The sequence below is a fragment of the Brachycentrus maculatus genome, unplaced genomic scaffold, assembly GCF_059751285.1.
Source record: "Brachycentrus maculatus isolate JH-2025_06_01 unplaced genomic scaffold, ASM5975128v1 h1tg000188l, whole genome shotgun sequence".
NCBI lineage: Eukaryota > Metazoa > Arthropoda > Insecta > Trichoptera > Brachycentridae > Brachycentrus > Brachycentrus maculatus.
Genome location: NW_028280939.1, coordinates 1,177,909 through 1,190,993, shown reverse-complemented (window position 1 = coordinate 1,190,993; position 13,085 = coordinate 1,177,909). Strand labels below are relative to the sequence as shown.

Below are 13,085 nucleotides of genomic sequence, written 5' to 3'. Positions count from 1 at the left end.
CAGTGATAAATGGATCTCTGCATATTAAACCTTGGGACTGTCTTGCGGTGTATGTTGGATTCATTTACTTTGATCACATTGTAAGGGGCATCGCAATGCTGTTTTTTTTTTAAATAACTATTCAATAAATTAATTACATACTTTTTTATATTTATGAATTCAAGAAAAACTGGAATCAAATGATTTCAAATAAGCAAACACATCATCTATCTCGAAGTCCACCATCTTGAATTACAAGAATATGTAGACACGTGAATGAAAATAGAAAAAAAGTAAAAATAAAAATAAGAAAATAAAAACAAAACACACAAACACAACATTTTTTGTGTTTAAAAAAAGTGACCACATACTCGCTCAAGATTTGAATATTTAGAATAGGCTTGATCTATGAATTCAAGAAAAAACTGGAATGAAATGTATTCAAGGAAGCAAACACATCATCTGTCTCGAAGGATCTGGAACTGGAGAAGCATTGACAGGGGTAATGAACCACTGGAGAAAGTGTCTCCAGTGGTGTAGTAGAATTGAGAAGTAAAAGGATATAAAAACACGTGAACAAAAATACGAGAAAAAAAATTATAACTAAAAATACAAAAAGCAAGCCCATTTATTACAAGCATTTTTGCGATCCCAAAAAGTGACCACATACGTGCTCAACATTTTGATATTTAGAATAGGCTTGATCTATGAATTCAAGAAAAACTGGAATCAAATGTGTTCAAGGCAGCAAACACATCATCTGTCTCGACGTCCATCTTGAGTTACTAATGATCCCGGCACCTGGAAACGTTATGAGCCGAGTTATTCAAATAAAGCTAATGAGTTATGTGTTTAGTAAACATGATTTACATATTAAACAGTGGATATTTATGAACCATCATTATATCGAGAATTGCGTTTGCTGGTGATTTATATTGCATTCAATTTATTCATTCATTCATATAAGCATGACAATTCCTGCCTCAGACGTTATTCAACGGCGTACTCGAACCTCTATGAGCTTTATATTGATTCGACTTTTCACAATCAATAAATCAATTGTCTAATTTATTGACGAATTTAAAACGTATCGCCTTATTTTGTGAAATGATGTTTAATTTGTACAACTTAATATACTAGTACATATCGCTCACTCCTTTCAAGAACGTCATAAATCAAAAAACTTGATTTTTCAGGAGAACGTTTTTAAAGTTTAAAAATATAACACAATGTATTAAAAATAAATATCAAGCCACTTATTAAACTTTTTTCAGAGCAACAGATATTTTTAGGTAAAACCTGAAGGTTTTTTCTCCATTTGAAAAATATTTAGTTTATTTAAAAAAATAATTAAACAATACCTTTTCTTCAAAATGAAAAAACAACATTTTCTGCCCTGTAGCCGGTAAATATTAAGTAAAAAATATGATTCTTTTTCTGGGGTAAAGTACATTTTCTAGGAATTCTGAAAACATGCATAACTCAAAATTGACGATTTTTTATTTATGACGTTCTTGAAAGGAGTGAGCGATATGCATGCACCACTTAAGAAATCAAACACTGATTTTAGATTGCAGAGTAATATTTAAGATAATATAGACATACATTACTTTAATATGTATGTATTGCAAATAAGTCTTCTTATTCCTGGCTACATCCCAGCTTATTGTCCTTGTAGACCGCTGGGGTCAGCTCACCTCGTCCTCAGGTTATATGTCCTTCTGTCCTGAATAGGCCATGCCTTCGAATCATGTTATCTTTCTGCTTCACCCATGAATTCCTTGTAGATAACTTTCGAAGAAGATCCATTTCTATTGTCTGGTTCATTCGGAGCTTCGATCGGCCCATAAGATTTCGCATTTTACTGCACACAAAATAACCATAGACCATTTATAATAGCCAAATTGTAAATATTTTTAAAGGCATATTTATATGTTTTACAATACAAAGTTATTTTTCATCCAAACTGGCTTTAAATGACATGAAATATATTTTGTAAATCAATTTCGTGTCTAAAAACAGTAAATTTTAGTGACATTTTATGACGATAATAAAATTATACATGTAGCTTTATGACACCGTTCAATCACATTCTTAAATTATTTCACATGACTCACAGTGTGTTTAGGACTCGTTTATTTTTGGAAGTATGCAAATATATCTTTAACGTTTTATAATTAACGGCTGTCCTAATAAATATAACCAAAAACGAAATAACTATTATTTTTTACTGCTGAGTTTATAGTATTCACATGATTTAACCAAAAACAAAAATACTTACTCCTCAATCATATTTACAACAGCGTTAAAAAAATTGTATATATCAATAATAGAAATAAAATTTGACCGATTTTAATAGTAAAATTAATGATGACCGCACATTGTTTGCTCTATATTTAAAAGTTGTAATAAGTGTAATGGTCAGCGCGCTCGGTTACCGTTCTGGAGGTCCCGGGTTCGATTCCCAGGGGGGTCAAATAAATGTTAGTGATTTTTTCACTGTAATATTTATTCAATATTACCCTGGACTGGTACCTGAAGCGGAGGGCTGATCACCTTTTTTCCTTTATGTGTAAACGATCAAGATAACACTGCGTTTATATGACGCAGTGCCCTATGCACCATTGGGGTGCGGATAAGGGTTTTATTATTATTATTAATATATGCGATTTTTATTTAGGAACATCATGTAATTACTTTGAATATTTGAAATTTTAGTAAAATTCATTAAAGCCAGAACGTACTATATCTTCAAATGTGGCGTAAATATGTGAGTTTTATAAAAAAATGGACATCAGGAGATATACTTTAAAATGTTTATTTTTTTTATTTATTCTAGCTAGAGCTCGGCTGTCCAAACTCAAAACACAGTAAGGGACATTTTTTTTGTAGTACTCTTTTTTGCATTTTTGTACTAAGTAGAATCTATTTAGTCCAAAAATGCAAAAAAAAACGTATTACAAAAAATGTCCCTTACTGTGTTTTGAGTTTGGACAGCCGAGCTTGCTCTGTATTTAATAGTTGTAATAATAAGCGAGTATTTTCAAAAATGCAACATCTTGTTCATTTGCAGGTATTTTGAATATTTTAGATTTTAGTACAATTTATCTCGTATTTGAATTTACTAAGCATTCAAAAGTTGTAATACTATATAATTATTTACAAATACTGAACATCATAGTACTCTTGATACATTAAATTTTAGTGTAATTATTGCTATGTAGAGAGTTCGCTCCGCACTCAATACGGCTGTCCAAATTTAAAACACAGTAAGGGACATTTTTTTGTAGTACGTTTTTTTTTGCATTTTTGGACTAAGTAGACTCTACTTGGTCCATATCTGAACATCATAGTACTCTTGATACATTGAATTTAAGTGTAATTATAGCTATGTAGAGAGTTCGCTCTGTACTCAATACGGCTGTCCAAATTTAAAACACAGTAAGGGACATTTTTTTGTAGTACGTTTTTTTTGCATTTTTGGACTAAGTAGACTCTACTTGGTCCATATCTGAACATCATAGTACTCTTGATACATTAAATTTTAGTGTAATTATTGCTATGTAGAGAGTTCGCTCTGCACTCAATACGGCTGTCCAAATTTAAAACACAGTAAGGGACATTTTTTTGTAGTACGTTTTTTTTTGCATTTTTGGACTAAGTAGACTCTACTTGGTCCATATCTGAACATCATAGTACTCTTGATACATTGAATTTAAGTGTAATTATAGCTATGTAGAGAGTTCGCTCTGTACTCAATACGGCTGTCCAAATTTAAAACACAGTAAGGGACATTTTTTTGTAGTACGTTTTTTTTGCATTTTTGGACTAAGTAGACTCTACTTGGTCCATATCTGAACATCATAGTACTCTTGATACATTGAATTTAAGTGTAATTATAGCTATGTAGAGAGTTCGCTCTGTACTCAATACGGCTGTCCAAATTTAAAACACAGTAAGGGACATTTTTTTGTAGTACGTTTTTTTTGCATTTTTGGACTAAGTAGACTCTACTTGGTCCATATCTGAACATCATAGTACTCTTGATACATTGAATTTAAGTGTAATTATAGCTATGTAGATAGTTCGCTCTGTACTCAATACGGCTGTCCAAATTTAAAACACAGTAAGGGACATTTTTTTTGTAGTACGTTTTTTTTGTATTTTTGGACTAAGTAGACTCTACTTAGTCCATGAATGCAAAAAAAATGTACTACAAAAAAATGTCCCTTACTGTGTTTTAAATTTGGACAGCCGAATAGTTCTGGGTGTTTTTAAATATTGAATATTATGTAAATATGCGCTATTAATATTTTTTATTTTACTCTTAATACAAATGTGTGTGTTATATATTCCTAACTGAGCAGTTGTTCAAATTCGAGACAAACAAAAACAGAAATACACTTGTAGAACGAAGGGAAATGCTCAGTTTGTGTCTAACTCGACATAAAGAGAGGTGATAAAGTGGAGTGGACTACCGAGGGATTCAGGTTCGAGTGCTGGTTGTGTGGTAAACAAAAGTCCACTGTCAATGTGTATAGGTACCGACCACTTTTTGTCTCTCCGCACACCTGTAGTCTTGCATGATGTATGCTACATAGTATAAAGCAGGGATCCTCAACCTTTGAAAATAATGAATTTATTTTTGGCTTTTAATTTGTAGGACTCCATAATTTATGTTTTAAATGTTAAAATCAACACTCACTTTTAGGTTCTACTAAGTAGTATATTTTAGGTTTGAAAAATATTTAAAAAAAATCAAACTCAATCTTCACAGTATGTAGTTTGGTGATACCCTAACAAGGCAAAACAACTCCCATAAATTTTATATTTTATTTATTTATTAAAAAATTTTAAAACTAATAAACCCTGGTGAGATTTTTTTTAAATATTTAAAATATAAATAATGATTTTATTTTTAATTTAAACATTTGCTTCAACGTTTTATTCTCTAATTGTGCATACGGCACTACCATCATACCGTTTCCCCGCAGGGGTAGGCAGAGAGGATGGAACACCGCTCTCATCTCTCCTGACATACGTTTATATTCATACATTTAGTCATATCGCTCACTCCTTTCAACAACGTCATATATAAAAAAAACTTGATTTTTTAGGAGATCGTTTTTAAAGATTAAAAATATAGTACAATGTATGTATTAAAAATAAATATCAAGCCACTTATTGAACTTTTTACCGTACAACAGATCTTTTTAGGGAAAACCTGAATGTTTTTTCTCCATTTAAAAAAATAATTAAACAATACCTTTTCTTCAAAATGCAAAAACAACACTTACATACTTATATATATATATATATATATATATATATATATATATATATATATATATATATATATATATATATATATATATATATATATATATATATATATATATATATATATATATATAAATATATATATATATATATTTATATATATAGTATAGTATAGGATATATATATATATATATATATATATATATATATATATATATATATATATATATATATATATATAGTATAGTATAGGATATAGTACATTTTCTGGGCATTCCGAAAACATGCACAACTCAAAATGGACGATTTTTGATTTACAAAGTTGTTGAAAGGAGTGAGCGATATATGCCATCCGATTACTCAGAATTTTGACATCACTAGATATTATTCATATTTATTATTATTTATTTAGATATAATTTATTATTTACGGAAATTATTTATTGTCATATGTTGGTGATTATTTATTATGTTTTTTTTAATGTGGTTTTCAACATCCCAATGTTTTGAACCACTGGTGTCCCGGAGTATAGTGTATGGCCGAGTCAGTAATGCATTCATAATGGAACTTGTACACTTGTCATTAGAGACTGCATTCTAAAGGAGCGAAGTAGGTACGGGAATTACAGATACATAAATATTACATTTTCTCCTTTGCAAAATTTATTTTCTCCTGTTTTTGCCGGTGTTTAATTATTTATCATGACAAAATAACGAGCTTTTTATGCCTTCATTAATTTTAACAGGGAAATATGTTTTGTATTTTATTTTATTTTATCCTTATGAACACCAAAATAGTGATCTGTTGATTGGCGTTTCAGGCCCAATATAAGAAAATCGCAACGTAATTTTCAATATGATATTCATTTCAAATGATATTCATTGTAGTATGTATGTATCTGCTTTTACTTTAACATTTAAAAAATATATATTTTATTCATCTTATCCAAGATGAGGAAAAATATAGAAGTCTAGGCATTTACGGGGCTGACGACCGTCATAGGCTAGTTTAAATGGTCACTTTACACATGTGTAATATTCACCAATTCTACCTATTATTAACAATTACACTACTCAAATTCTTGGAAGATATATGATTCAATTTCGAAACATTGTTCTTGAATCACTAGAACCTCACTAGAGACATCTATTCGTGAGATGAAAAGAAGCTTTTATTGAGCAGAAACTCTTTATTAGTTTCCTTAGAATCCTAACTGTCCATCGAACCTCATCCCTTAGCTTTATCCTCTCCCTCCCTCCCTAAACTGCCTTTTCCTATTGCCTTTCTTTTATTATCATCAATTTGTAATTTTGCATAAATATTTAATAAAATATTAAGTAATTGCTAAAAATATTAAAATATTTAAAATATTAAGTAATACAGCTGTAATTTGTAATTTATAATTTTTTATGTTCAAGAACTTTCTACCCTCTGATTCAAACAGCTGTATAAAGTATCAAACGTTTTGACCAATACTAGTCTGTTTTTGGTAGTTTGGAACATATTGCTTTTTATCAATACACCCGCCAATGTATTGTACATATTTATTTTCTGTACATGAATTTAAATAAATAAATATTTAAATAAAATAAGCAATGTAAAAGCTTTGCCACTCTCCAAGTTTAGCTTGTTCAGTACTCGAGTTCTTGATGATTTAATATGGTTGTTTTCCATATTCCATATGACCATACCTAAAAATAAAGGCCAGGTCACTCAATAAACAAGAACAACTGACAAAATCTTTTACACAGATTATATTGTTCATTGTGTACGAATGCATTAACCATTTCACACGTGTTGAGTCATTTTTAATTTGTATGAGTACGTAACATTTTTTTAAATTGTTTCTAATAATAATAAATAAAACTATGAGTTTCATTAAATCATATATTTGGACGTTTTAATGTGTCGTAAGCTTGACAGTCAAAAATATAAATGACACATTATTTACAAAAAACGGTATTATCATAACTACTGGATACAACATTTTGAGTGCGTGCAAATACTTGTTCACAAATCTGGATTATCTCCAATCAGGTATTATTTTTTTTACATAATTTTTTGACATCTCAACTTAGATGATATAATCCAGGATTCGGACCTCATAAACAAATGGAAATATTCTCTGCTTTATAAAAACTTTCCTTATCCCAACATAGAAGGCTGTTGTGTGTTGTGACCTGTGAAGGTCGCTCATACTGTGTTTCAAGTTTGATCAATATACTATATCTTGAAGATTCAAAAAAATTAGTAGTGTGGTTGTCAATCATGGATAAATTTGGTGAATGTTACTCGTGTGTAAAGTGATCACTTAGCACTTAGCTCACCAAGCCTATGACGGTCGTAAGTCCAGACTTCCATATTCTTCTTTATCTACGTTGAGATGTCTAAAAATAATATAAGTAACGGTTGTGTGTTAACATAGTAAAAGTAATATGATTTTTTTCTTGGTGAATTGAGCGTAAATAATTGTGAAGATTTTTTTAGTGCTTTATCTTTACGATTCAAGAATCTGATCTTGTTTCACCTGTCAGCAAAACTGGTAGATCTAACGAAGGGGAAAGCTGATCATCCTATGATAAAAACCTTCGATAACACAATACGGTGTTCAAGCTAATATGACTCTTGCGTCCGACTGTGCAGAGAACAAGTGTAAGGGCAGATTGCCGCCCACAGACTTATAACCTACAGCCAGAAACTAGAACCAGTTGGAGACTGGGCTCTAGGCACGCAACCTGCACGCGACCGCTTCTATTTATTTACCGATTAACACGATGCTGCTAGATCGTTATTAACTCTAGCCCCGTGTTTGGTGAATGTAAACCCGACCTCAAACCACAAGATTATTACATTATCATTAAGTACCTACCGATGAAATGAGTGGGATGATTTAAACTTTTGTCTCAAAGAAACTGGTAAATATCGCGTTACATACATTCAAAAAGTACTCTCAGTTACATGTAAAGGTTGTTCATTAGTGTTCATTAAGTATTCAATTTGATAATAGTGTGGAAAAGTGATTTGGTCAGAAGATTGATCGCTCGAAAAGTGAGCAAACATTGATTATATTATGACCGAGTATAATAGTAAAAAGAGTTGATGATTGATTCAGAAACTGCAATGAATTTAGTAGAAGGCATGATATGTGGGGAGAAATTAGAATGTTTCCAGGTAAATAATATTCATAGTAGTTTGATTAGAGTACGAATGATTGATCAATCGGATTAAAAGCAATATTAATGATGAAATGTATGTTGTGTATGTTATTTTTGAAACATTATAATTTTGACAAAACGTGTTCAAAAAACATCGACAGTAGACAATTACTAATTATTTTCTTAATTTTGTTTTGTTTTTTTTTTTCAGTGTGCGCAATCCTCCGGCTTCTTCGAGCTGCAGATCCTCGAGATGTCCAACCAGCGGTCAGCGCTGGCGGGGGGCGCCTGCTGCGGGGCCGGCGGCGCCGCGGCCGAGGGGCCCTGCGCCGCGCCCTGCCGCACGCTGTTCCGGCTGTGCCTGAAGGAGTACCAGACCAACGTCACGTCCGGCGGGTGCTCCTTCGGGAACACGTCCAGCCCGGTGCTGGGCGGCAGCAGCTTCACCATGGCGGACCCAGACAAGGCCAGCCTGCTCCTGCCATTCACGTTTAGATGGACGGTAAGTGACTTGATTATTGCTAGTTCCTAGTGGAACCGAAAAAATATAGAAGAAATATCTTTTTCTTCTAAACAGATAAATCGTTTTGAAAAAAGAGTTATCGAAAGGTAAAGAGAGTTATTGAGCTAAATTATATATATATTCATTCATTCAAACCCTTATCCGCACCCTATGCTGCATAGGGCACTGCATCATATAAACGCAGTGTTATCTTGATCATTTACATATGAAGGAAAGGTGATCAGCCCTCCGCTTAAGGTGCCAGTCCAGGGTTATATTGAATAAATATTACAGTGAAAAAATCACTAATATTTATTTGACCCCCCCCTGGGAAATCAAACCCGGGACCTCCAGTATGGTAGCCGAGCGTGCTGACCATTACACAACGGAGGCGGACAAATATATAAACTTTATAAAATTAATTGATTTTGTTTTAACCACTTGTTTATTAATACAATTTAACCTAACAGTTTTGACAAGAACCTTGTCATCATCAGGGTTTATTTAATTCTAAAACATTAAAATACTCTCACCAAAAACTTCTACGCACTCTGTAAAAAATCCCAAATGTTATTTTTATGAAAGTTAATTAATTTTATTAAGTTTATAAAATGTGCCACAAAGTATCTGCGGAAAACATTCAAGAAAAAATATACAAGTATATAAAAATAGTTTTTTCAGTATGTATTCTTGAATAAGCTTTTAAATGTTAATTCACAGTTGAATCGGGATACGATGTTGTTTCACATTTTCAATAAATTTCGCAACTTAGTTTTAAAAAAAATGCTCTGCAAGAAAAGGTCTGTCAGGAAACTTAGATGCTTCTGTATCAGATCTGGGAATGCAGTGGGACAGCTTTCAATATATGGCCCGAAACTTAATTTTCTTTAAACCCTGGTAACAACTGACGTAATTGATTTTTTGCTTGAAACACCGTTTTTGTATTGAAAAAATGAGTTTTTCTTAGAAATAAATATATGGATTTGAAAAGAAAACAGTAATTGAAGGGTAAGGAATTAAAAAAAATTATAATGTATATTCTAAAAAAAATGTGTGCAGAGAATCCGTCGGGCATCTCGCGCAGCCGGTCGCGTTCTGAATTTGTAATTTTGAGATCTTACCATTAATGGGTGAAAACAATAAATCGTAACGTACTATAAGTACTATCGAAACGTAGATTTTTTTAAGTATGATGCTGGTTCAGGGCAGAATAGCATTTTAATTATTACAGTGATTATATTTACCCAACTAGGAATCGAACCGCGGAATTCATGATGAATATTCACTCTTTTTACCATTGTATTACAGAGGCAGATCTCATTGAATTTCATTAGTATCGCGATTGAACCTCATGTATCGTGGGTGTACTGATAAAAAAATCAACTCGAAAATATGCAATTTTGACGTAATGTTTCATATTATAATGTTTTTAACGTTCTGTAACTGGCAAAATACAATACAAAAAGTAGTTTGAAATGTCATATATACGTGGTTTTAAAAGCTAATTCAACTTTAAGTTTAATAGCGGGTATTTTATACAGGCTAAAAGCTTTGAATAACAGGGATTATTCGAACAGGGATTTTAGAGTTAACTTTTTTTTTTCTCCAGTATATCCACGATATCTTGCAAAGCTTTTTAAAAATAATTTAGTAAAATACGCCAGATAAATAATATCCATCGTTTAAATTGCTAGATTGCGCTATCTTTTCCCTGTTCTCTGTAGATCTAATGAAATGATCACACTTTCTTGGTTCACTTCAAAATTGGTGCAGCACGATACCACATTATAATAATTTATATTACATCGTTCCTTATTTGCCATACTATCGGATAAGATCCACGATCGGTGATATTACTAGCATAATTATTATGGCATGACTATAACGAGACACTATAGTTATATTATTTTTCGACATCTCAACATAGATGAAGAAGAATATGGAAGTCTAAGCATTTACGGAGCTTGCGACCGTCACGGGCTGGTTTAAGTTATCACTTTTTTTTCAGAGACCTATCAAGCCTCCTTGCGTGTCTTATCGGTGGAGTTCTTTTCACATACTTTTTTATTGTTCTTATGTATTTTAACCTAATATACACACAAAAAAAGAGATTTCTGTATAATTAAAAACTATCTTACAATTTTCATAGAATCCCAAATCTCGTAGAATCTCTTGATCATTTACCCATTCCTTTATTTTGCCGTTGTTTCATAATTTATTTTGATCTCTAACCTCCGTCGGCAACAAATTAAAAATGTTTTGAACGATATATTGCTGTGTTCGACTCGTTGTGGGTAATTGTGTATCATGGTTGTGTACTAGAAGATTTTATTTTCTAGTTTGTTGTTCAACGAGATATACTTATCCATAATAATACACGTACCGGAAGTAACTTTATATGTTTATATATCAAATTCGGATTATCCCTTTGATTGTGTATGTGGAAGCCCTCACCAAAAAGTTGCATTTCCAATATTACACAAAAAAATCATTTAAATGCAAATCTGTTCCGAGTACTGTATTCTATCGAAATCTTAATTAAAGTTGCGACAAAACGTGACATATTTGTGTTAAACCGATATGAAATCATTAAATCGCACCAAAATGTAACAATTCTACAAGCTAGAATTCCGAGTAAAAGGAAATGTAACGTTTTGGTGAAGTCCTCTACATATGCGACTGCATACAGTTTTTTCAATTATGAAGTATTGCAGATTTTTTTCGGTCGCAAGTTTTAGTAATGCTGGACGATGCTAAGACGTCAAACTTCATACTTGCTTTCTGTCTTCACCTTCGATTGAAACCCATGAACCGGCAGTAGTCTGGTTTGACTCGAAAACTGTCACCCTCTAGCGATGGCTACCGTGGAGTACAAGAGCGTTCATTATTCACCGTTGATTGCCCAACATTAGTGCCTTTGTTCAGAAGACATCGGCCCGGTGGCCATGCAGATAACGTACCTGTTGCCGGGGAAAGACTTAATCCGTTAGTAAGATCAAACAGGTTTAACCTACCTGCGCTGGAAATTGGACACAGCCTCTTTGTTTTGACAGCCCGATCATGTCGCTTCGGCGAACTAATTCCGTGACATCACACCGGTGGTAGCGATGTTCCGTTTCGAGACCGATGAGAACCAAATTGACGCGAATCCGGCGAACGGATCTCGGATGTTCGGAACGGGAGTGCCTTTAGTGTAATTATTTTGTAACATTTTGCATAAGTCCAAAAACTTGTTCACAAATCTGGATTATCTCCAATTAAAGGAGATATTTTTTACATCATTTTTTGACATCTCAACATAGATGAAGTAGAATATGTAAGTCTGGGAATATACAGGGCTTACCACCGTTATAGGATGTTTTAAGTGATCACTTTACACACGTGTAACATTCACCAATTCTACCCATTATTGACAACCACACAACTCAAATTCTTGGAAGTTCTATATACATGAACCAATTTAGAAACCTTGTTCTTGAATCACTAGAACTCCACTAGAGACATCTATTGGTGAGATGAAAAGAAGCTTTTTATTGAGCAGAAACCATTATATTTTCTGTGAGATCCGAATCCTGGATTATAATCACACACATGAGATTCGTCAGAAATTATCCTTTTCATTTTATCATTTTAGCTTATAATTTGACCAGATAATTTATTAGCAACATTTTGAGTGTGTCCAAAAACTTGTTCACAAATCTGGATTATCTCCAATTATAGGAGTTATTTTTTGCATTATTTTTTCACATCTTAACATAGATGGAGAAGAATATGGAAGTCTGGGCATTTACAGGGCTGACGACAGTCATAGGCTGGATTCATTGATCACTTTGCTTACACACGTGTAACATTCACCAATTCGTCAGGTTAGGAGCGAAATAATCGGCGGGCATGTATGAGGAGATGCATGAACGTGGAAGAGACGAAGAATGTTTGCAGACAGGGTGGTGTGGCGTTGTATTCTCTCTGCCTACCTCTGCGGAGAAGCGGCGTGATAGTTAGTTAGACATTTATATTGGCTTATCAATAGGGTGCGAACAACTGCCATTCACAGTTCATTGACGTTGACCACCAATTAGTAATCCCATATGGCTTGGCTGTATAATTTTTACGAACGGACATATGTTACGCGACACATTTTGCAAATTATGCAAAGAGAAGCTAATTAA

At 32.7% G+C, this 13,085-nt stretch overlaps 1 protein-coding gene across 2 annotated transcripts in view; it reads left to right on the top strand.

Moving 5' to 3' along the window:
- Window positions 1-13,085, top strand: part of Ser (protein serrate) — a 324,194-nt gene that overhangs the window by 33,997 nt on the left and 277,112 nt on the right. For both annotated transcript variants that reach the window (XM_088262737.1, XM_088262736.1), the window contains exon 2: window positions 8,626-8,916. In XM_088262737.1, coding sequence (XP_088118863.1) covers window positions 8,626-8,916 — 291 coding nt within the window. The remainder of the gene's footprint in view (window positions 1-8,625; window positions 8,917-13,085) is intronic.